Here is a 25,559-nt window from a genome sequence, read left to right as displayed (position 1 = left end):
TGGAGTGTCTGGTCTCCATTGAGTGTGGTGCTGGCAGGCTGTGCTACTCACTGGTCACATGGTTACAGAACCTCAGGTTGGCTGGTGGATGCCGGTGTCAAAGATGGACTCTGCGTTAGGCAGGAACTTGATGCCTGTTATCGATTAACCGGGCTCCTTAAATAAATGGAGAAATGCCCCAAGGAGGGTGTGAGTGCTCCCACTTCCTCAGGCCAGCAGAGATTCCAGAAGCCTTCTGGACCAGCGCAAGGTGCCCACTGTACAGCCGCCCCTCCCAGGCATACCCAGGGTGACTGCTTGGCATGGCGCAGGCCTCGGGGATGGACCCACTTGTGGACACTGAGGATGAGAGGCCCAAGTGGGACAACAAGCTCCAGTACCTGCTGAGCTGCATCGGCTTTGCTGTGGGGCTGGGTAACATATGGCGGTTCCCCTACCTGTGCCAGACCCACGGGGGAGGTAAGCTGCCTGTTTGGCACCAAGCCCTCTCTCCAGCTTTTTCTGCCTTTTAGTGGCAACTGTCACATCCTGGAAATTATAAATTGCCCTTGTCCAAAGGATAGCCTAGTGTCTTTGAGTCCATCCCGGTATCCAGCCTTCTGGGATCTTGTGTCAGTGTAGAACGCAGCACCATTGTTGCCCACCACATCGCGCCTTTGTCCTGGATACAACCAGTAGCCTCCAGGTTTCCCATCAGCACCTGGGTTTCCCACCCAGCTGGACTCCGTTGATTTCTTCCTGGTGTTTTGCATAATGTTACAGCCAGCTGCTTGACTTCACCAATGATTCACCCCTGAGGCAGCAGCCATCCCTGAGAGCCCAGAGGTCCTGCAGGACACCTAGCACCATGAATACTATTTTATTGATCTTTAAACTGTCTGCCTATGAGAGCTTCTTACTTAATAAAGGAGCCAAGTGCCCCCCAAAACACATAGACGGTCTCCCTCCCTCAGACACAAATTCTTGGCAGTTACACTGATATGTCCATACCGGGGGTGTAGGAGACAGATAGATGGAGCTATCTTGAGAGCTAACAGGACCGTCTCCCAATCTTGTTCCTAGGTGTCATAGGACGGCTATGACATTGTGGGGTCAGGATGGGATACTAAGCTGACTTGTTACCCAGATTTTCTTAGCTTCTTAGTTCTGGGGTTCCTGGGCCTCAAGGGACTGGGGAGCATCATTTTCAGGGACTATGGTTCTGAGCTCACTGCCTGTGTGAGCTTGTGGGACTGGCTGCTCTGACTGAGGACCAAGACAGAGCAAGCTGTGGTAGAGTGGGTGGGTGTGTGGATGGAGCAGACCCTACTTCTGGGGCCAAAAGCAAATAGAAGAACAGACAGGCATCCCATCTGATAAGAAAGCAGCACTTGCTGGGCATGGTGTTGCATGCCTTTAATCCCAGCACTGGGGAGGCAGAGGCAAGTGAATCTTTGTGAGTTCAAGGCCAGCCTGGTCTACAAAGCATGTCTAGGGCATCCAAGGCTACATAGAGAAACTCTGTCTCGAAAAACCAAACCAAACCAAATCAAACAAAACAAAAACAAAAACCCAAACAAATCCCCCCAAAAAAGAAAAAGAAAAGAAAAAAGAGAAAGCAGCACTTTTAAGTGTTACTTTCTTTCCTTTCTCCCTCTCTCCCTCCATCTTTCTTTCTTTCTTTCTTTCTAAGATTCATGGTTGGCTGAGCCTTTTAAAACTTAGACAAACAGAATGAGGAGAGGATAGTGGGGCTTCTGTCAATCCACAAGGGTTTCTATGGGGCTGGGATGGGACAAGGTACCTTGGCCTTGAATCTCCTCCCTATAAACCAGGCCTCTTAGGACATTACTGTAATGTCACTTGGAAGGCTGAGACAGAGGCATTCTGAATTCTAGGGATAGCCTGGAATGTAGACTATATGGTAAGCTATGTTGGATATGTGTGACTGTGTTTGTGTGTGTGTGTGTGTGCATGCACATGCGTGTGTGGCCAGAAGGTAATCTTTTAAAAAAATATTTTATTAATTTATTCATATTACATCTCAATTGTTAGCCCATCCCTTGTATCCTCCCATTCCTTCCTCCCTCCTGCTTTCCCCCTACTCCCCTCCCCTATGTCTGTGACTGAGGGGGACCTGCTCCCCCTGTATATGCTCATAGGGTATCAAGTCTCTTCTTGGTAACCTGCTATCCTTTCTCTGAGCGCCACCAGACCTCCCCATTAAGGGGACGTGGTCAAAAATGGGGCACCAGAGTTTGCGAAAGTCAGTCCCCACTCTCCACTCAATGGTGAAGAATGTTGTGTCCATTGGCTAGATCTGGGTAGGGGTTCGAAGTTTACTGCCCATGTTGTCCTTGGCTCCTGCCATAGTTTAAGCAGGACCAATGAACCCAGATCCGTGCATCATAATGTTCTTCTTGTAGGTTTCTAGGACCCTCTGGATCCTTCTATTTCCCTATCTCCCATGCTTCTCTCACCTAAAGTCCCAACAGGATGTCCTCCCTCTGACCCACTTTCCTGGTACATGAAGACTTTCATGGGACATGCCCCATGGGCTAGTGTCTCGATATAAGTGAGTATATACCATTTGACTCTTTGCTTCTGGGTGAACTCACTCATTTTGATAATTTCTGGTTCAATCCATTTGTCCACAGATTTCAGGAGTTCCTTGTTTTTAATAGCTGAGTAGTATTCCATAGTGTAAATGTACCACAGTTTCTTTATTTCTTCTTCTACTGAGGGACACTTAGGCTGTTTCCATGTTCTGGCTACTATGAATAAGGCAGCTATGAACATGGTTGAGCATATGTCCCTGTTGTGTGGTGGAGCTGGGCCAGAGGGTAATCTTAGCTGACTATCTATCTCTTAGTGACCTAGAATTTGCCGAGGAGGAGTTGGCTGGCTGTCCAGCAAGCTACAGAGATCCTGCCTATCTCTCTTTCCCCAGCACTGAGATTACAAGTGTGCATAAACCGTGACCAGACATTTTACACAGATTCTGGGAATTGAACTCATATCTTCATGCCTGCAAGGCAAACGATTTAACCATGACGCTATATCCTCAGCCTATAAGATATTGCTTAAAAATAAAAAAGCAACAAGGCTCTAAAGTCTGGGTGGGATCCGCATGTCACTCTTGAGGCCTCTGCTGCCCCCTTTTCTGGCAATCCCAAAAACACATGCTGGGGACATACGCTGCATTTAAACTGTTGTGAGCAGTACCTATCTGTCATTTCGTTGGCCAGCTGATATTCTGCAAGCGTCCTGGAGCTCTCCGCTCACCCTGTGTCTTTGCAGGGGCCTTCCTCATTCCGTATTTCATTGCCCTGGTCTGTGAGGGGATCCCGCTATTTTACATCGAGCTTGCCATCGGGCAGCGCCTACGAAGGGGCAGCATTGGGGTGTGGAAGACCATCTCCCCCTACCTTGGCGGAGTAGGTATGCCTCCTTCCCAGACTGCGCCACCTGCTCAGACTCCTTGGGGACCTCTTAATTGGGCGGTGAGGAGGGGCGTGGGGCGGGGGTGGGGGGAGCACACCTATGGTACTAGACATGGCAGGCATAGGAAACCCGCATGAAGGTTGTTGGAAAGACACAGAAACTGCTGCAGCAGGCCATGTGTGAGGGGAGAGCTCTGCCTGTTCTCTACCTGGTCTTGGGTACACTACCATGTCTTCAGGCCTGGGCTGCTTCTCAGTGTCCTTCTTGGTGAGCCTGTACTACAACACCGTTCTCCTGTGGGTCCTGTGGTTCTTCCTCAACTCCTTCCAGTACCCGCTGCCTTGGAGCACGTGCCCACTGGATCTCAACAGAACAGGTGAGAACCCACTGGGAACTTGGAGGTTCCGTGGGTAGCACCTGGACGGGTGCAGGTGGAGCCAGAGAGAGAGAGAGAGAGGGAGGGAGAGAGAGAGCACTTTCCTCAGGTTGCTCCCATGAAGGGCACTTTTGAAATCCAGTCCTTCAGCCTCTGCCGTTGGCCTCTGCCTGCCTGCCGAGCCCACAGCCATGTGGACAGACCTGTTTGAAGAGGCACCTCATCTCTTGCAGGGCTCCTCATCTTAGCCTTGAGCCCAAAGACAAACAAGAAAGGGCTCCTGGGGACGGAGGAGATAGATCAGTTGATAAAGTGTTTGCCTCACAACCCTGAGGGTCTGAGTTTGATCCCCAGAACTCATGTTGTATGTTGTGGTACATGCTTATACTGGGGAGAAAAGAAAGATTCTTGGGGTTCACTGGCCAGCCAACCTAGCCCTGTTGATAAATATCAGGCCAACGAAAGGCCATGACTCAGAAAAGATAGATGGTGTTTCTAAGGATGAAGCCCAAAGCTGTCCTTTACCCTCCACGCACACATGTACAAACTCCACATCCAAACACACACACACACACACACACACACATACACATACTTACACAAGAGGCTCCTAAGCCCAAGAGGGAGGCCATAAAAACAGCACAAGAAGGCCTTTCAAGAGCAGCTTGAGTGACAGGTCAGCTGGGAAAGGCCTGCCACTCTGGCCCCTGTACTTCTTGGCTAATGCTTGGGTCATGATATGGACTGTCCCCAAACCCCGTGTCTAGCCAGTGACAGTGCTCTTGGTTCCAGGATTTGTGCAGGAGTGCCAGAGCAGTGGCACCGTGAGCTACTTCTGGTACCGACAGACCCTGAATATCACATCTGACATCAACAACACAGGCACTGTGCAGTGGAAGCTGTTCCTCTGCCTGGTGGCTTGCTGGGCAACCGTGTACCTGTGTGTCATCAGAGGCATTGAGAGCACAGGGAAGGTGAGCTGCGCTGTCTGCACAGAGTGTGAGGAGCCTGTGTGCCAGAGACATTGTCTGGAACTGACCCCCTCTGTGGTTACTCCTGGTCCTGCTGCCATGGAACTGACCTATATCTGATGGGGATCGGACTTCTGTGTGTTTATACCGGGTGTCCGCCCTCCACTGTGTGTAGATGCTAAATGTGTGCTTTCATTGACACCATCCTGTTGTGTCTCTTTCATCCCGTTCTGACCGCGTTTGCCTTACTGAGGTGCGTAAGCTCACTCACACCAATGTACGTGACAAGGACTAACTCTTCCGTCAGTTTGTCTTCTGTGAGGCCCAACAAGCCACTGCTCCTGTTGCTCTTTCTTGGGGAAGTTGTATCCCACTTGTCCTCCTTGGATATCTATAGAGCAGCCAAAAGCACTGACTGCTCCACTCCTATCCTGCCCCTACTCATCGCCGGCTGACTCCAAATACCCTGTGTCTTTAAGAACCTCCTCCCATTTCTGCCTCCCTCTTCTTCCTCTGAGCTTGGCACTGCTTTTGCTTCTAAAGCGTTAACGGCACAAACGTTGTCTGGCTCTGGTATAAACAGGTGACTGTCTTTCAGAGACAGAGAACAGAGGTCCTAATGTGAAAACGGAGGTACACGTGATGTTTGGTCAGGAACCGAATCATAAGCCTGACCTTGCCCTGACCCCACATTCCTAAGTACCCACTGCTGGCCTGGTCTCAGAAGAGTATTGGGACATTGGGCCCTGGATACTCAGCTGCTCCTACAAAGGCTTTCTTGTAACACATGCCTACCCACATTTTATATGTTGTCCTCAGGCAATCTACTTTACAGCCCTGTTCCCTTACCTGGTGCTAACTATCTTCCTTGTAAGAGGTTTGACCCTGCCTGGAGCAACAGAGGGCTTGACCTACCTGTTCACTCCCAATGTAAGTAGACCTTATGCCTCTAGGGATTGTGGCCAGGGCATGTTGTAGGTAAGTGTTGCCAGGGCAATGCAGAGTGAAGGTTCCCACAGGAATAAGAGGGGCATCAGAGCTAGATGCAGCAGTAGACAATTGAATGGGGAGATAGATGAGGGGTGTCAGGGAATGACTGAGTGCAGTGCCGCGAGAGGCTGACTGGGGACTATGTGCCCCACATCTGGATGTAGTACGGACCCTTGCCCTGCTCCCCATAACAGGGAGCTATAAGACTCAGGAGGCCTGTACCCAGAGTCTGTGTCCCTTATAATAGACTACTCCAAAATTCTGGGAATTTTCCAGCACACTCCTAGTGTGGTGGCATCATAGGCACAGGTGGGCCACCTTGGGGCTGAGGGGAAGCCAGCAGAGACATGTGAATTAGTCCAGCCCCCTTAGCATCAGAGAAAGAGCGTGTGTGTGTGTGTGTGTGTGTGTGTGTGTGTGTGTGTGTGTGTGTGTGTGTGTGTGTGTAAGTTCCTACTCCCAGAGCCCCTCAAGGAACCCCAATGCCAGGCCTAGGAGGGCAAAGACACAAAGCCCTGGGTTTGCAAGTTCTTGAGCCAGGGGCTTGTCAGACTTCTATCAGAACTGGGCCTGATGCTACCCCCAGGCCTACTTACTTCTGAGATGTTGGAACAAGTCACATCCTTCTGCTCACGAGCATGCCAAATGTTCTGGACTAGTCAGATGGAAACAGCTGGTATGGTCTGCCCACCGCATACTGAGGCCACCCCCGTTCATTCCAGATGAAGATCCTTCAGAATCCACGGGTGTGGCTGGATGCAGCCACCCAGATTTTCTTCTCCCTGTCCCTGGCCTTTGGAGGACATATTGCTTTTGCAAGCTACAACCCGCCCAGGTATGCAGCCTATTTCGGGGTGTGGATACCTTGATAGCCTCAATGTTTAGCCAGCAAACCTGAGACAGACACAGCAAGTTGGAATCACAGTGTTGGGTAAGAGGACCTCCTGTGAACTCTGAAAATTTCATTCTGAATAGGGCTTTCTTAAGACGTCCTGAGGTTTTAATTGTCTCGTGAAGACGATGCAGGATATGACGTAAAGCTTGCCAGGTGGCAGTACTCAGCTCACCCAAAGCTGAACAGACAGGGCTGTTAAGTGGTACAGTAAGTGGCAGCTGAGGGTGCTTCAAGAACCTTGGCATCCATTTGGAAATCACAAAAGCATTGCAATGTGAAGACATGTACCACGTGACACAGTAGATCACTGTCAGATCCAAAAGAATATGAGGATTTCACAAGCAGTCTTAGCCGGGCGTGGTGGCGCACACCTTTAATCCCAACACTTAGGAGGCAGAGGCAGGTGGGTCACTGTGAGTTCGAGGCCAGCCTGGTGTGCAAAGCAAGTCTAGGACAGCCAAGGCTACACAGAGAAACCTTGTCTTGAAAAACCAAACCAAACCAAACCAAACCAAACCAAACCAAAATACAAGCAGTCTGGGCACAGAGTCCACTAAACAGTCTGAAGTTCATCAGAGAGTTAGTAGTTGTCTGTGTGGAAGTACTCTTTGGCAGCCTTTGTGTGCAGCTGTAGTCCAGGGGAGTCCCCATAATAGTGATATTTGTGCATGAATTCCCTTGTCATGGCCTCTGGTTTTTCTTTTTGTTAATGGTCAACACGGCTTCATTTTTTAAAAATGACTTGTTTTAAAGTATTTTTAAATTTTTATTAACTTACTTTATATGTGTGTGGGTATTCTGCCTACTGTGCATGCATGTATGCCTGGTGCCGGAGGAGGCCAAAAGAGTGTCAGATCTCCTGGAACTGGAGTTGCAGCTGTTTGTGGGTACTGAGAACTGCACTTGGGTTCTTTGCAAGAGTAGCAAGTATGCTTAACCACTGAGCCATCTCTCCAGCTCCAGCAATTTCACTTTTGATGAGAGCATCCACATCTTTCACACTGGGCAGGATGCTGACCAAAGTGTGCGTGGCATGTACATGAACCATGAAGTCACACGTGTGATGCTATGCTCGCTAGTCTCCTGAAGCAGTCTCATGCTGGTACACACAGATGCCTCGGCCAGACACCCAGTCTGCATGCAGCACCCAGGGTACAGTGTCACTTAGCTAAGCCACTGGCTCACACTGTGACAGACTCTAACAAACCAGCTGTGTGTGGTCATCCACCTTTCTGTGGGATGGAGGAGGTTTCTAAGTGGCTTCTCTCTACCAGTCTTTAGGGAAGGATGTGTAATCTGGGACCAATGGAGGCTCTGAGTGTTCATGCTGGCTCAGTGGCCCCAAGTCACTCAAAGTACACTTATATGCATTCTCCTTGGAAGATAGTCTCAGAAACCCTGCATGCATGTCCAGACCTTTAGTGGCTCTGAGCTGGGGTGAAGTGGACGGGTGTGGGGAGGGGCTGGAGTCACCCAGGAGCATGAGATCACTCCTCCATGTCCCCCAGACTCAAAGTGAGCACATGTCAGGCTGTAGAGGTGCTAAGGAGGGAATATTCCCATTTCCTCCTATAGGAAGCCTGGTTCTGACCCAGAAAGTTCCATGATGGCATGTGCTTGTGTCCAGGAACAATTGTGAGAAGGATGCCGTGATCATTGCCCTGGTCAACAGCATGACCTCCCTGTATGCGTCCATCACCATCTTCTCCATCATGGGGTTCAAGGCATCCAATGACTATGGGAGGTGCCTGGACAGGTGAGCATAGGTGCTATACTGGGCTTTACAGGGCAAGGCCATCACACAGGTGCCCACAATGGAATTCATAAACGCACACTATGCATGGGCACGCCCTGTGTCTTCAGGGTAATGATAGGAATAGTGTCCTCTGAAAGTTCCTGTCTACTGGCAACCACAGAATATAACTTGATTAGAAAAGAGTCTTTTTGTTTTGTTTTGTTTTTGTTTTCCAAGACAGGCTTTCTCTGGGTGTAGCCATGGGCTGTCCTGGAACCCACTTTGTAGACTAGGCTGGCCTCGAACTCACAGAGATCTGTCTGCTTCTGCTTCCCAAGTGCTGGGGTTAAAGGCATGTGCTACCATGCTTTTTGATGGAAATAAGCTAGGAATTGAGATGAGGTAATCCTGTGGTGGGGCGGTCCTAGAGCGATGACAATGTCCTTATGAGATGGAAACGGGCACAGAAGAGGCAGCTGTGAAGGGGAAGGAAAGGCTGCAAAACAACCAAGCGATGCCTGGGGCCACGGGCTCTAGAAGAGGCATGGGTTGGCCACTTTTCTCATAACTGTGACCAAAAAAAAAAAAACCTGACAGAAATAATCTATAGGAGGGATTTATTTTGCTCATGATTTTAGATCCTAAACTTTAGGAAGTTCAGTCCACGTTTGCTTGGTCTCATATGCGGAAGATGAAAGACCATCAGGACCTCAGGAGTGTGTGTGGAGATTCCTCAACTCATTGTGAAGAGGGAGCAAAGAAATAGAAAGGGATCCAGAGAAAAGATCTCCCAAGAACACACCCCAGTGACCTACTTCCTAACAGCGCTGCCAGCTGTGTGACTAGGATTTCACACACGATTCTATGTGGGATGTTTTCTATTTCAACCATTACATTCACATCTGCCCCTAAAGACACATGACCATCTCACAATGAACGACATGTCTAATTTACCTGCAAGCATCCTCAGAGTCTCAACAGTTGTAGCATTGCTTGAAAGTCAGAGTTCAACGTCTCCTCTGACACTGACACAAACCCCTAGCTGTAAGCAACCGCAACATCAGAAAGAAAGGTATTTCCAAGATATAGAGGCACAGGACCCATTCTCATTCCAAAAGGGAGAATAGCAAAGAATATCAAACCAAAGCAAGCCCCAAAACGAAAGAGACAAACATGAAGTCCTGCGTCTTTGGGTCCGGCACCCAGGCTGAATACAGGGGAGTGGTATGAGTTCCAATAGGCTTTGGTAGCCCTGCTTCCTTGGCCTTGTTAGTTGCCGCTCATATGGCGTCTCTACTTGCCTACTGCTTTCCTTAGCAGAAATCCCACATTCCTGGCAGTGTAGGTTTTAACTTCAGCTTCCCACACTGTCTTCCCAGCAGCTGCCTGCAGGAACTGTGACCTCATTTCACCTCCGGGCTTCCCAGACTTTCCTTGGAAATCTGGGTAGAAGTCTTAACTTCTATGTAACTCCTGTGTTTTACATGCCCATAAAATTAGCATCAAGTGGATAATTCTAAGGTCTGCTACCCCTTACTGCCAGATGCCTCACTGATGAGGTGAGAATCGCTTCCTCCTCACTCACACACTCAGAAGAGATGCCCCTATTCTTGGCTCACAGGTGGAAATAACCTTTTCAGTTCTGGCCAGATACAGAGATCCATGAGACACCAAAGAGTCCAGGAAGGATGGAGCTCCCATCTGGTTGCTGCTATTGGCTCCAGAATGTCCCTGGAACTGAGACATTTGCTGGCCATTGTAGAGCACCCAGTGCCATCCTCACCAGCCTCTTTGTGTTCCTGCAGAAATATCCTGAGCCTCATCAATGAGTTCGACTTTCCAGAGCTTAGCATCTCCAGGGAAGAGTATCCAGCTGTCCTCATGGACCTGAATGCCACTCAGGCCGAGAGGGTGGCCCGACTTCCCCTGAAGACCTGCCATCTGGAGGATTTTCTGGATAAGGTAGGACAGGAGGGCTGTCCCCAGGAAACCATGGGGAGAATGCTGAGCTACAAAAGGCTGGGGACACATCCTAACGTGAACCACAGAAAAAAACCTCAGTCCATCTGTATGTGGCAGACAGGATGACTTCAGAATGACATTTCTGGAATACAGAATACAGGAAGAAGTAGCCTGGTCATAGAGGGCAGCAGATGCTGGGGACCCACAGGCACTAGGCTAGGGATGGCTACTCAGGGGTAGGGGGAAGATTCTCGGTGTAGTAGGTCCTGGCCCCTGAGCCCAAGGCCATAGATTCTCTGCTCAGCTGCTCAATATTCCTTATTCATGGAGAAACACTTCCTTCCCACACCTCAGAGGTGTGCTGTGGCCTGTCTTCCCAGGAGGGGAGAGTAGCAGTTCTGATACTGAAAGGCACGGGTGTATATAGGTCATGGTGTGGAGTGTGTACATGTCACACACTCTATGGGACACAGAGTATAGGATACACATGTCACGGTGGGTGCACAAATCTGATGCTGTGGGTAAAGCGCACATCACAGTGCAGGCTGTGCCTATGTCATTATTTGAGGCATGTGCATGTCACAGAATACAGGCATGTCATAAGGTATACATGGCTATGGCATGGTGCATATGTTACATTGTAGGTGTATATGGGTCACAGTTAGGGTGTGTATGTGTCATAGTGTGGAGCACAGATATGTCACTGTATTGGGCGCATGCATCATGGAATATGCTGGGTACATGCTGTATACACACGTCAGTGTATATGTACATGTGTCACTGTGAGTGTGTACATGTTCCAATGGAGCATCCACAAGCATGCAAACACATGTACCATGATGTGGGTGTGTACATGTTGTGATGTCAGGTGTGTGCTGTATCCATGAGCACAGCACAGCCTCTGTGTTACAGAGTGCCTCGGGCCCAGGCCTGGCCTTCATCGTTTTCACAGAAGCTGTCCTGCACATGCCAGGGGCTTCCGTGTGGTCGGTGCTCTTCTTTGGGATGCTGTTCACCCTGGGTCTGTCCTCCATGTTTGGGAACATGGAGAGTGTCATTACACCACTATTTGACATGGGGATCTTACCCAAGGATGTACCCAAAGAGGCCATGACTGGTGAGTAATTGGCTGGGGGGCCTGTCCCACTGTCTGTCCTCACCTCTTCTCCATCCTGCCTGCTGGTTTTTGGGTTTTTTGTTGTTATTGTTTTGTTTTGTTATTTGGTTTTTTGAGACAGGGTCTCTCTGTGTTGCCTTGGCTGTCCTAGACTTACTTTGTAGACCAGGCTGGCCTTGAACTCACAGCGATCCGCCTGCCTCTGCCTCCCGAGTGCTGGGATTAAAGGCGTGGGCCACCACGCCCATGCCCGGCTCTCCTGCCTGCTATTTAACAGCCCATTTGGAGGCAGAGCTTCAGGGCGCATGCATGTTCCTGGGGAAGGCTGGGCCAGGCTGAGTTCTTAAGGTCAGGAAGCCCCAGTAGCCCCAGGTTGGGGCAACAGTGAGGAGGAAAGGATAGGAGGAAGGAAGGTAGGAGTGGGGGGAAAGGAGGCAGAAGAGCTGGACTTCCCCTCCCCTATCTTATGCAAGCTGAGCCCGCGTTCCTGGCAGGTCCCTCCCTGTTGCCTGGCACAGCACTGAGACAGGGGAGAAAGGAACCAAGTGATGGGGGCAGGAAAACTTGAAAGCCTCCTGGGGTCCAGGGCCTCCTGGTCCTCCACCCCACTGCTTCTCACCCTGCTCACCTTTGTCCCCAGGGGTGGCTTGCCTTATCTGTTTCCTCTCAGCCATCTGCTTCACGCTGCAGTCCGGAAGCTACTGGCTGGAGATCTTTGACAGTTTTGCAGCTTCTCTGAATTTGATCATCTTTGCCTTCTTTGAGGTGGTTGGGGTCGTTTACGTTTATGGGATGAAACGGTGAGCTCTTCCAATGCCCCACTTCAGGGCAGGGACTGGGGCTGTGAAGCAGCTGTACCCACAGCTGTTCAGATCCTGGGAGAACACTCTGAGATGGTGCTTTAAGACCCAGCATGGGGTTAGGGTGCCCACTGTTCTTGACTTTAAAGGATGGGATGTCCAATGATGCCACACAAGAAAACCTGAGCCAGTGTCTTTTACAGGTTCAGTGATGACATTGAGTGGATGACTGGGCGAAGGCCCAACCTCTACTGGCAGGTGACATGGAGGGTGGTGAGCCCTATGCTGCTGTTTGGCATCTTCCTGTCCTACATCATCCTTCTGACCCAGAGATCACCCAGCTACAAGGCCTGGAACCCCCAATATGTAGGTTCTTCTCACAGTGCTGTGGGGGATTCCTCAGGCTTGGCCTAGCATCCATGGTACCACCTACAGGTTAGGTAACCTATACATGACAGTGTAGTCTGACCACTTCAGCTAACTGGGAAATCAGGATGTAGATACGATGGTTGGCTACATGGCCTAAGGCTGCTGGCATTCCAAGGCAAGGGTTTTGGTAAGTTGAGTGTGGATTCTGTAGTGTCCAGACTCGAGGGCAGTTGTTTTCAACCCGTGGGTCATGACTCCTTTGTGTGTGTGTTTGTGTGGTGTCAAACAACAGGGGTCACCTAAGACCATTGGAAAACACAGATGTTTACATTATGATTCATAACAGCAGCAAAACTACAGTTATAAAGTAGCAACAAAAATAAATTTATGGTTGGGAGTCACCATAATCTGAGCAACTGTATTAAAGGGGTGCATCATCAGGAAGGTTGGGGACCACTGCTCTAGGATATCATAAGCCCCACTAGATTCCCTTTTAAGGATATGGCCTCATTGCACTGTGTGTGTGCTTGGGGACAAGCAGCCAGAAAACTGCTCATTTTCTATCTATGAGAAGATAAGTGATGAACAGAGGGTGTCTTATGACTACCATCATGACTCCAGTCTTTTCATGGTCTCCTAAAGTAAGCTAGCCCCTTCCAGCTGTGAGTCCTTGCCTTTACCCAACTGCCTGGTCCTCAGAGGCACATGTGTATAGTTCAGAACTTCATCTGCACCCACACCTCTCTTTACCTCCCCAACCCCATCCCATCAGAGCAGCAGGGACCAGCAGAGTAGGCTGTATCCCTGAGAGGTTTTCATGGGACTGTCCCATTAGATGTACCTTCTACTTGTCCGCACAAACACACAAAAGCATTTGAAGTTGGGTGAGTGGTGTTGCCATGTCACAGAGGAGAAAGCTGGGGACCCAGAGTGGTAACTGTAAAGGCCCAGCTGCCCTCCTGGTGGGTCCTCATCCTTAAGAGGAGTTGAGATAGAAGAAGTCCTGGCCAAACTTCTTTCATTTCCCCAAGAATCCATGTGCTCACTGTTGCTTTAGGAAGGGGGGGGGGGAGTGAAGTTGCTACATACATTGGTGGTGGCCAAGGATCAACTTGGCTCTACTTAGTAATGGGTAGTGTGGCCTCTGCCAGGACACATATCTGAAGTACGCTCTTCTGTCCTCACAGGAACATTTTCCCTCAAGAGAAGAGAGGATCTATCCGGGCTGGGTGCAGGTCACCTGTGTGCTCCTGTCCTTCCTGCCCTCACTGTGGGTCCCAGGAGTTGCTCTGGCTCAGCTACTGTCCCAGTACAGGCGGAGGTGGAAGGACACACATCTGGAAAGTGGTCTGAAGCCATATGAGAGCAGAGGCTGCTGAGGGGGTGAAGCCAGGGTAGCCCAGGATGGGAAAGAAGGCCTGTGCCACTCAGATGCAGCCTCATTACACTCTGTCCACTACTGTGACCATGTGGTTATTGCTTTCCCAGCTTTCTGTGTTGTGGAAGACTCATCAGGGCAGCTACAGGTTGTCCAGTGGCCATCTGTGTGAGGCCATTCCTCCAAATCTAAGGCCCCACAATGCTAGGGTGCAGTCTGTGTGAACATGGCTTCCTCCTGAAATCTATGCTGATTTGGGCCGCCCTGAGTGTACTTCATTGGCATAGTGGCAGGACTGTTGAATACCTTTTCTATGAATGGCCTCTACATTGCTAATTCCAGAAATCCAGCCTTAATGCTGTCCTTCAAAAGACAACTGAGCTCAGGGGGAGGAACCTGACAGGCAAGAAACCTCTTCCTCCTTCCATATTGTCCTGGAGTCACTACACAGGTGCAGATGCCAGATCAGTAGAGAACCCAGTATCCCACGCCTTCAACCAGTGTCACAGGGGTGGGGTGGCCATAAGCTGAGGAGGTATTGACTGTATCACTGACTCATCATATATATTGTCATTTTTATTTTCTGAGTGTCTAAGTTTTGTTTGTCAAGAAGATATAGTCAGTTTCCACTCTCTCATGAAAGGGATAATTACTCCTTCACATCTGTTCTCTCACTGGGACTCTGTATTGCCCTGTTCTCTGTAGCCTTCTGGCACAGCCATGGCTCCAGAACCATAGAGGGCTCTTTTCCTCAGTGCCTCAGTGCTCGGAGAACCCCCTCCCTCTCTCCTTCCTGTTCTTCTGTTTTCTGCCCCTTTCATCAGCACTGTGAAGTCAGGGTCATCTCTGAAACCCGGGACCCAGGACAAGAATGCTTACTTCTGACAACCAGTGGCTTTGTGATGTCACTGACTGCCCAGGCACAGCAGACCCTGGTGTCTCCAAGGAGAGCTTGATGGCTGCTGCTGTCCATGGTGCTGATATTTAATCCTTGCCATAGCTGGCCTAGAATCCAAAGTAAACATGAAGGTTTCTGCGGCTGTTCGCCTGCAGATGTGCTGAGCACTACATACGGAGTGAACCGAGGGTGTGCCCAAGCCAAAGCACTCAAGTCTACGAGGGTCAAATCCTGCACTTGGGCCAGGCTCCTGGACTGTGACAACTGCCCAGGCCCACCCATTCTGGCATCAATAAAGGCTCCTGATAAGCAGGGTGGGCTCTGCCGGCACCTTGAAAGAATATGCATTCCTTTGGGATCTGACAAGGCAGCATGTGTATGTAGTCTGGACCCTGGAGCTCAGAATATGGGGTCCTTCTTAGCCACAGAGAACAAGAGCTTAGGTACTCACCGCGTTAGAACAGTCCATTCTGCAAACATTCTTGATACAGCTGCAGAAATATCTGGGTAGGAAAAAAAAAAAAAAAAAGATAAATAGAAGGCATGTCTAATATGTGGCTGACAGGCAGACTTACCTACCAACAAATGGGAATCCCCAAAGAGCAGAGGCACACCAACTTCTGTCAGGCAGGCTGACTCATTTGGAGTGTCTACTGGGGTGGCTGTCAAAGCACTACCCAGGAGGAGGTGAGCAAGGGCCCAGACTGAAGGGCAAACGTAAGTGGGCTGAACCTGCATGGCCATCCGGACATGCAAGGTACCCTCAGGTTGACCCTGCCCTTGAGGAAAACATGGGCTAGGCCTGTCCAGCAAACACCAGACCACAAGACCTGCAACCTGCAGGACACACTACTTCTCAGGGCAACGGTGCCAACTTGGAAATGAAGCTGCTGTGAATGGCTCGTCACCTCTGAGATGGACACCGTGTCCCTGCCTTCCCCAGCCATATGAACCCAGCCTTCTATCAGCATTTTTTCTTCAGCCTAGCTCTATACTTGGAGAGGAGTTCCTTTACAACCTAGGGTGAGAGGTGGCTCTGTATCCCAGGTGATCATGAGAACACAAGCTAACTTGATTTATGAGAAGCAGCTGGAACTCACTGTGCCAGACACCACTGTTGTGGTTAGGGAATGAGCCTGCAGAGGGGCCAGTGTGAAGCAGATGCAATGCCAGGGTGATGACATGTCTTATTTAGGGAAGAAGTCCCACTTTGGTCCCTTCTTTCATGCTGTTTGGGGCAAGGGCCCTGCTGCATTTCAAATGCAGTTAGTAGACCATGGAACTCACCCTCTCTATGGCATCACAGCAGGGATCTAAGTCCAGCAATACAGGGACATGTAGCAGACTCTCCTAAGCAGGAAAATGTGCCTTCATTTTCCTGCAGCCTTGGTAAACTGAGTCTAGCCTGAAGTGGTGCATCCTACCCCTCAGGTGAGGACCCCACCCAGCAGCTTGGGCCACCTGGGAGCTCGTGAGCTGAAGTCACCCCATTACCTTATCAGCATGTACATCCTGCTGAAGTTATGGAGGTTGGCACTCAGAAAGAGTAAGAGGGCCTGCCCAAGTCTGTGGGCACCGGTTCTGTGTGGGCTACAGAAGTGGTTCTGTTGTCAGGAAAATTGGAGTTCCCTCTGGGTTCTTGGTCTTGTTAATAAAAATAACTTAAAATGGACTCAGAGGGTGGCATGAGGACTTTTTAAAATTAAAGTTTGAGAGAAAAACAATACAGGCAAGAAGAAAATCTCAGCAGCCACCAAAGGCAGGGAGATAAGAAGTTATGCTTTTTTTCAGCTAGGCACAGAGGTGGAAAATCAACCCAGGATCTGAGGGAAAGCATGTTTGGGAGAGCCAAGGTGCAGATCTGAATTCAGGGGCTACTTGTTTCTAGGATTGCTCCAAGGATATGTGGCTAGAGATAGAAATAGAGGCAGCTTACTAAGAAGGGGAAAGCACTCCCAACAATGAGACCATGCTAGTGAGCTGGGCAAAGAACCCAAAGAGCACTGAAACAGGCAGCTCATGTCCTTTATTGGATGTTTATGTACCACCCAGCTGCCCAGTGTGTGTATCTTTCTCATGTCTGGTACATGATCCATTCAATAGGGAAAATATTCCACACGAAAAAGAACTTCAGTCTTTCTCTGCACAATGGCTTCTCTCCCATCTTGTTATTTCAATACCATCCCTGTCCCCTGCCACAGGGTCCTCACACTGAGAACAAGACCCAAGTTTGTCTCTTTCCTTGTTGCCATAACAAATTCCTGAAAACCAGAAGCTCTTCCCAAACATATTTGTCCTCTTACTGTCCTAGAGGCCCAGAGTGTGTGGATCAGGTCTCACTGGCTTGAACATCTGAAACCTCAAAGCCAACCCACAGTGACACATTTCCTCCGGTAAGGCCACACCTCCTGATCATGCCACTCCCTCTGTGCCTAGTGGGGCCATTTTCATTCAAGCCACCACCCAGGTGAACATCTGTGTGCCAAGTATTGAGCCCAGTGTGCAGGCTCAAAGAACTCTTACTCTACAAGGAGCTCATGACCGGCTCTGTTGATATTGCCTTCCCGTGTGCAAATCCTCTTCATTCACGCTCTCCTTTCATTCTTTGTACATGTTTGTGAGGTCAGAGAACAACCTGCTTCCTCAGGAGCCATATGTCTTAGAGTTTCTAGTTTTAAAAAATATTTATTTATTATGTATACAGTGTTCTGCTTATATGTACACTTCCAGGCCAGGAGAGGGCACCAGATCTTATTGTGGATGGTTGTGAGCCACCATGTGGTTGCTGGGGATTGAACCCATGACCTCTGGAAGAGTAGTCAGTGCTCTTAACTGCTGAGCCATCTCTCCAGGCCCTCTTAAGAGTTTCTATTGCAGCCATGAACACCATGACCAAAAAACAAGTTGGAGCTGGGCATGGTGGGGCACGCCTTTAATCCCAGCACTTGGGAGGCAGAGGCAGGTAGATTGCTGTGAATTCGAGGCCAGCCTGGCCTACAAAGTGAGTCTAGGACAGCCAAGATAACACAGAGAAACCCTGTCTTGAAAAGCAAACAAAACAAAACAAAAAACAAGTTGGGGAGGAAAGGGTTTATTTGGTTTACACTTCCAGATCATGGTCTGTAACTAGAGGAAATCAGGACAGGAACTCAAGGAAGGCAGGAACCTGGTGCAAGAGCTGATAGAGAGGCCATGGAGGAGTGCTGCTTACTGGCCTGCTTCCCCTTACTCAGCCTGCTTTCTTATAGCACCATGACCACCAGCCCCAAATCGGCTGGTTCCTCCTAGAAAACGCCTTACAACTGGATCTTTTTTGTTTTGTTTTGATTTTTGGTTTTTCTGGACTCACCTTGTAGACCAGGTTGGCCTCGAACTCACAGAGATCTGCCTACCTCTGCCTCCTAGAGTACTGGAATTACAGATGTGTGCCACCACGCCCAGCTACAACTGGATCTTATGGAGGCATTTTTCTTAACTGAGGCTCCTTCTTCTCTGATGACTCTTACTTGTGTCAAACTGATACAAGAAACCAGCCAGTACACCATCCACATTTTAAATTCTACTTTAAATTTGATTTTTAGATAGGGTCTCTCATTGACTGGGATCTCACCAAGCAGGCTAGGCATCCAGGGAGCCCCAAGGAGTCGCTTGTCTCTACCTCCATAGCTCTGGGTTTGCAAGCATGCAGCACTTACACCTGACTTCTGTACCCGGGTCCTATGCTTGCAGGAACAGACAGACAGACACACACACACACACACACACACACACACACACACACACACACACACACAAACTCCCCTTCAGTTTAGATCTAGGAGAACCCCCACAGTAGATTCTTCTTAGCCTTTTTCACTTTGCTGTTGATGTTTCACCCGGAGCAGATCTGCAGTCTCCATAGTAGTCATGAACATAGTAACTTCATGAGTTGGGTCCATCAGAACATAAGCCTTTGGCCAGGGCTTAACAACTTGGTAGGAAGACAAACGGTCTTGTGGAAAGCTGGTCTGGAGCCTGACCAGATATAAGATACTGGCACCTCACAGATTGACTAGTGACATGTCACTGGATCACCAGAGAGGCCTGGGCTTGCCCAGACCAGGTGGAAGATTTCTAGTCTTGTGCTGAGCTGTGACCTTGGCTCCTGAGATTTCCCAACCATATTTTGATTCTGTTACTGAGTGTCCTGTGCCCTGGGATTGGGTTGGCTCCAGCAAGCTGGCTGCCAAGGAGCTCCAAACACACACCCTCCATATGGACGTTCCAGGGACCTGGCTGTGTTTATGATCCACTCCCTGGACTTGGCTCTGCTGTAAATGCCTTGGGCTTAGTCACTTCGGTGCACTGCACGACAGCAGGATGAACGAGTCAATGTCACAAAGGCCAGCTGAGGCCAATTAGGCTGCATCAGCGCTTGGGAGCTCTGTCCAAGGTACAGTTTCTGTGAAAACACTGTGCTGTTTATTCCAGAATTGCTCAAAGCTAATTGGTTGTGACTGAGAGCCTCCATTTTGGTAGTGGAGGGCTGCTCTTTAGCACCCCGCCCTTTATGCTGGTCTTCCTGCTCCCACATATCCCCAGGCTGTCTGTTGAACGGCATTTGTCTGGCTTTACCAGAGAGTCAGGAGGAACAACCAAGATGAACATGGTGGGTTGTAGGAATGAGGACAAACACATCTTCGTTTACTTCCTGGTTTCTGCAGTTACCCAGGTTACACAGTAACATCTGAACATTTGGAGCCAGGAACCACAGATGAAAGAGAACACGTGGTGTTTGTCTTTCTGGATCTGAGTTACCTCACTTGATATTGTTTTCTAATTCCCTCCATGATTTCATTTTTGTTTGCACTGAACAGTATGTCACTGTGTGTATGTACACTTTCATTATCCATGCCTCTGTTCGAAGACATGTAAGCTGTCTCCATTTCTGAGCTGTGGGTTGTAGATCAGTAATGAACATGGCCATGAGGCATCTGTGGAGAAGGGTGCTGAATCCTTTGGGCACACGCCAAGCAGCGGCATTGCTGGGTCTTTTGGTCAACTTATCTCTAGCTTTTTGAAACTTCTCCATACTGATTTCCAGAGTTGCTACCCAAGTTTGTAATGCCCAGCAAATGCAGATCATTTGCACATACCCTCGCCAGCATTTGCTGTCTACTGACCTTAGCCACTCTGACCAGAGTGAGATGAAATCTTAAAGTTGTTTTCATTTGTATTTTCCTAATTGTTAGGAATAAACATAGCTAAGAATTTATCGCCATTTTAAAATTTTCTTCCTCTGAGAACTCCTCTCAGATTGTATCCATAGACCATATTTCGAGTGGCTCATTTATCTTTTGACTTTATTTTTACAATTCTGTATCTGGTGCGGATATTAATCCGTCGGATGGATAACTGCAAAGCTTCTTTCTCACTCTGTTGGCTTCCTCTTCATTTGACTGCTTCCTTAACTGTGTAGATTTCCAGTTTTGAAGTACCACTTGTGAATTTTGGCCATAATTGGAAGGCAAATGAAGTCCTATCTACACCTTAATCTCGTAGGGCAGTGCCTGTGTTTTCTTCTGGTGGTTTCAGGCTTCATATTGAGGTTTATTGGCACATTTGGGGCTAGTTTTGGGGTCTATAGTTATAAAGATCTAACCCCAGCTGGGCATGGTGGTGAACGTCTTTAATCCCAACACTTGGGAGGCAGAAGCAGGTGGATCGCTGTGAGTTCGAGGCCAGCCTGGTCTACAAAAGCAAGTAAGTCCAGGACACCCAGGACTATTACACAGAGAAACCCTGTCTCGAAAAAACCTAAAAGATCTAAGTCCATTCCTCTGAATGTGGACATCTAGTTTGTTTATTTTTTCACCGTTCATTGAAAATGCTCTCTTTTCTCCACTATATGTTTTTGGTATCATCAAATATAAAATGGTTGTATTTCACACGCTTCTATTTGGGTTCTGTTTTGTTTTATTGTCTACGTGTCTGTTTTTGTTTTACTATTGCTCTGTAATATGTCTTCAGATCTAGAATGGCAATGCTCCCAGCATTGTTTTTGCTTAGGATTGATTGCATTGGTAACTGCAGCCTTTTGTGGTTCCATATGAATCTTAGGATTTCTTTTTTCCCCCCTATTTCTCTGAAGAATGTTGTGGGTGTTTTATTGAGCTTGTATTGTATCCATAAATTGCCTTCAGTAGGATGAGTATATTTTCACAATAGTTAGTTTACCAATTTGTTAATACGGGGAAATTTTTTCTGTTTTCTAGTGACGTCCTGAATCTATTCAGAGATGTAAAGTTTTCATTGTAGGGAACTTTCATCTCCTTTGTTCGGTTGTTATGGTTTGAATGAAAATGGTCCTTATAGGTTTACATAGCTTTGAGGTTGTAAAAGCTCAGGCCAGTTCTCTCCCTCCCCCCCCCCCCCCCCCTCTCTCTCTCTCTCTCTCCACTCTCTGTCTGGACCTTTTTTTTGAGACAGGGTTTCTATGTGTAGCCTTGGCTGTCCTGGACTCGCTTATGTAGTCCAGGCTGGCCTTGAACTCACAGCGATCCACCTGCCTCTATCTCCAAAGTGCTGGGATTAAAGGCGTGCGCCACTACTGCCCGGCTTCTCTGCCTGGTTCTGGTTTTTATGGATCAGATATGAACTTTCTCAGCTACAGCTGCATCCGGCCTGCCATCTGCTACCGCCATGTTGTTCATAGATTGACCCTCTGAAACTGTAAACAAGACCTCAACGAAATGCCTTCCTTTAGAACTTGTCTTGATCATTGTGTTTCTTCAGAAAAAAATAGAACAGCAATTAAAGAAATTAAGACAGAAGTTAGTACCAGGGACTGGGGTATTGCTGAGACAGGCATCACTGTTCTATTGTTTGGAGAAATATGAAAGACTCTGGACTAGTGTTGGAAGACCCTGCTGTTTGAGGTTGCAGTCCACAATGCCTGAACAGCTCTCCAGAGCTCGGTGCAGAAGCCCCTTTCTCGGCAGGGGCTTCCTTCTCTCTACCTAAATTCATCTGGAGAGAGTCTCTAAGCACAGGCTCCACCCCTGAGGGAAATCACTTAACTGTGGCCAAAATGCAGGTTCAACTTCCTTTCTCCTGATAAGAATCCACTTGAGTATCTGGAATTCCTGGAATGTAAAGATTCCTTGTACCTCAGGCCCCAGCCAATAACACTCCTACCTGGGAACCCTCCGCCCACTCCCCAAGAACTATGTAGGCTTTGTTCACCCTGAGTCAAGTTGAGCAGCCTTGTGAAGCTGGTCCCAGAAGTCAGCCATTCCATTGCCCTGGAGGGCCCTCGAATCCCCACCCTAATGCCATTGCCTCTGCTCGCTTTGGTGGCCACAGCCTGGAAAATCAGTTAAATGCTGTAAGTGGGAAAAAACAGGTTGTCCTGGTAGGAGCACAGAAGACAGTAGTGCTGTGAACAGTGTGGCTCATGGAGGCCCAGCTCGGGAGGTTTTAGAGGGAGGTGATATTAGCAGCCAGACTACAGACGATTGTGACATTTTGGCAAAGGACGTGACAGTTTTGTCCTTGTCCGTCACTGGCAGAGATTTCAAAATGACCCGTGCTGCCTGTGTCATATGGTGATTAGCGACCACTCTTTTTTTTTTTTTTTTTTTTTTATTAATTAATTCTTGTTACATCTCAATGTTTATCCCATCCCTTGTATCCTCCCATTCCTCCCCCCTCCCCCATTTTCCCATTATTCCCCTCCCTATGACTGTTCCTGAGGGGGATTACGTCCCCCTATATATTCTCATAGGGTATCAAGTCTCTTCTTGGCTACTTGCTGTCCTTCCTCTGAGTGCCACCAGGTCTCCCCCTCCAGGGGACATGGTCAAATGTGAGGCACCAGAGTACGTGAGAAAGTCGTATCACACTCTCCACTCAACTGTGGAGAATATTCTGACCATTGGCTAGATCTGGGAAGGGGTTTAAAGTTTACCTCCTGTATTGTCCTTGGCTGGTGCCTTAGTTTGAGCGGGACCTCTGGGCCCAAATCTGCCTATCATATTCTTATGTAGAGCTACAGTTAAAAAGAGCAAGAGGGGTGAAAACAAACACAAATATAGCTTGAGGCGATACAGAGTACCAGGAAAAACAGTGTTAGTTAGAGCCAAGCCTTATTCTCAAAGAGATGAGAAGGCCTAATGGTAAGTGGAATAAGGGAGTGGACCCTTCAGGGAGAAAGCAAATTATATACTTCTAACAAAGTGGCACAGAATGTACTTTACTTTGCAAAAATAGAAGAAAGTGGGATTACGGGGAACTACTGAACCAAAGTAACATCAAAACCAGGGCAAGCTCTAATTCTCTATCTCCATGCCCAATACCAAAAGGCTTATTAGATGTCTCTTCATATCGCCCATTCCTTCCAGCTTTGTTGATTGCAACCCCCTTCCTTCCCTTGGGCTGGTTCTATACCCTCCCTGCAGCTCTCCTGTTGCTAAGGCAATGCGGTTGTTCTCTGCAAACTGATGGCAAGGGCTCATTGCTGAAGGACAGCACCTGTGAAACTCATGAACAAGGAGAGATCAAGCTAGTGCCTACATGGAGCCTTCGCCCCTACACTCTATTGTGTTTGTTGTGGGAAGGTACTCTGCAGACTACCAAAATGGAAATGTAAACAAGCAACCCAGCCACAAAACCTTTGACCTCTAATCTGCCTGCCCTATCTGTAAGACACATTAGGGCGACAGTGGCACAAAGCCTGTGGGAGTAGCCAACCAATATCTAATTTGACTTAAGGCCCATACCACAAGATGGAATCCATACCCAACATTGCTTGGGTGACCAAGAACCAGAGACCAGCTAACCTAGACGCCTGGGGGGGCGGGGGCGGGAAACCTCTTCATTTTCCAACCCTCAGAGCTCAGAAAACCACAAGGAACAGGAGGCAAAAAGAGCGTTAAGAGCCAGAGGGGATGGAGAACACCAGGAGAACAAGGTCCTCTCCATCAACCGAGTAGGGCTCCTATGAACTCAGACACTGAAGCAGCAAGCACAGGCCAGACCCGGGTCTGCATAGCTCCTCCACGTATATATTACTGCTTTCAGATTAGTGTTTTCGTGGGTCTCCTGAGTGTGTGGATCTCTGAGACTTGTGCCTGCTCTTGAGGCTCTTTTCCTTCTCTTGGGTTGCTTGGTCCAGACTGGCTTTTGTTTTATCTTATTATATTTCATTTTGTCATGTTTGGTTGTTATTTCTTAGAAGCGTGTTCTTTTCTCTTTTTTTTCTTTTTCTTTTTTTAAATTACTTTATCCTTGTTACATCTCAATGTTTATCCCATCCCTTGTATGCTCCCATTCTTCCCTCCCCCCCATTTTCCCATTATTCCCCTCCCCTATGACTGTTCCTGAGGGGGATTACCTCCCCCTGTATATGCTCATAGGGTATCAAGTCTCTTCTTGGTAACCTGCTGTCCTTCCTCTGAGTGCCACCAGGTCTCCCCCTCCAGGGGACATGGTCAATTGTGAGGCCCCAGAGTACGTGAGAAAGTCATATCCCATTCTCCACTCAACTGTGGAGAATGTTCTGACCATTGGCTAGATCTGGGAAGGGGTTTAAAGTTTACCCCCTGTATTGTCCTTGGCTGGTGCCTTAGTTTGAGCGGGACCCCTGGGCCCAAATCTGCCTATCATAATGTTCTACTTGTAGGTTTCTAGGACCCTCTGGATCCTTCTACTTTGCTATTCTCCCATGCTTCTCTCATCTAGAGTCCCGATAGGATGTCCTCCCCGCTGTCGGTTCTTTTCCAATGAGAGAAAGGGAGTGGATCTGGAGGAGACGGGAGGTGGGGACAAACTGGGAGGAGTAGCGAGGGGGAAACTATAATCTGGGTATATTGTATGAAAAAAAAGAATTATTTTCAATAAAAGGGTAAAAATGAGAAAAGAAAAGGAAGAAAAGAAGGAAGGAAAGGCAAAGGGAAGGCGATAAGAGCTCTATCAAAGGTGAGAGACTCACAAAACTTGAGAAAAGGATCAGGCTAGAGTGGAAAAAAATAGTTTATGCAAAAGGCATAGAGAGGCAGTTTGAATGAGCTTTGTGACGAAGGGTGCACATCGTGGAATTGATGGTTAGTAATTTAGGAAACAAGCTGGCCTTTAATCTCAGCAACAGGGAGGCAGAGGCAGGCGGATCTAGGTGATGTTGAGGCAAGCCTAGTTTGCATAGTGAGCTATAGGGCAGTCAAAACCTACATAGTGAGACTCTGTCTTGAAAAAAAAGCAAAGGGGGGTGGCGTGAAAGTCAGAAAACACGTAAGCAGAAACCTTCTTGAGTGGTAGTTTAAAGCAGCATAGCATGATGACAAACAGCAATTTCACGACGCACTCTTTATTTGGGTGTGGCTGTCTGGCTCAGCAGTTCAGTACTAATACGGTTCACCCTATTTTACCATCACAGTGATCTCAGTAGATAACTGCCATGATTACTGCCAAATGCTGCCAAGGTATCATAGCTTCAGAAGGTAAAAATCCTGCGTTTATAAGTTGGCTTGGTCATGGCATATCACAGCAACAGAGAAGTAATTAGGACACCCAGTCACCCAAAATTGGAGTATACTCAGGCTGTAACTTGGGGTACTGGCTCATCTCTGAGACACTCTGACTTCATGGGAAAGGCACCACGGTTAGGTGT

At 48.4% G+C, this 25,559-nt stretch overlaps 1 protein-coding gene across 2 annotated transcripts; it reads left to right on the top strand.

Annotated features, from left to right (window-relative positions):
- The first annotated feature begins 302 nt into the window (after positions 1-302).
- Positions 303-14,997, top strand: Slc6a18 (solute carrier family 6 member 18). 2 transcript variants are annotated; one of them, XM_051151065.1, is made up of 12 exons: positions 303-459; positions 3,280-3,420; positions 3,662-3,799; positions 4,592-4,773; positions 5,590-5,700; positions 6,483-6,595; positions 8,283-8,411; positions 10,196-10,352; positions 11,265-11,469; positions 12,110-12,269; positions 12,473-12,635; positions 13,826-14,997. In XM_051151065.1, exons 1-12 carry the CDS (start codon positions 303-305, stop codon positions 14,015-14,017), a joined length of 1,848 nt encoding a protein of 615 aa, XP_051007022.1. In that variant the 3' UTR covers positions 14,018-14,997. The 2 variants fall into 2 exon arrangements, with proteins under 2 accessions (XP_051007022.1, XP_051007023.1); XM_051151066.1 differs by lacking the exon at positions 12,473-12,635 and having other exon boundaries at positions 13,826-13,991.
- The last annotated feature ends 10,562 nt before the right edge of the window (positions 14,998-25,559 follow it).

The sequence above is a fragment of the Acomys russatus genome, chromosome 9 (assembly GCF_903995435.1).
Source record: "Acomys russatus chromosome 9, mAcoRus1.1, whole genome shotgun sequence".
In the NCBI taxonomy this organism is placed as follows: domain Eukaryota; kingdom Metazoa; phylum Chordata; class Mammalia; order Rodentia; family Muridae; genus Acomys; species Acomys russatus.
Note: the sequence above shows the minus strand (reverse complement) of the source record. Positions and strands in the feature narration are given on the sequence as shown.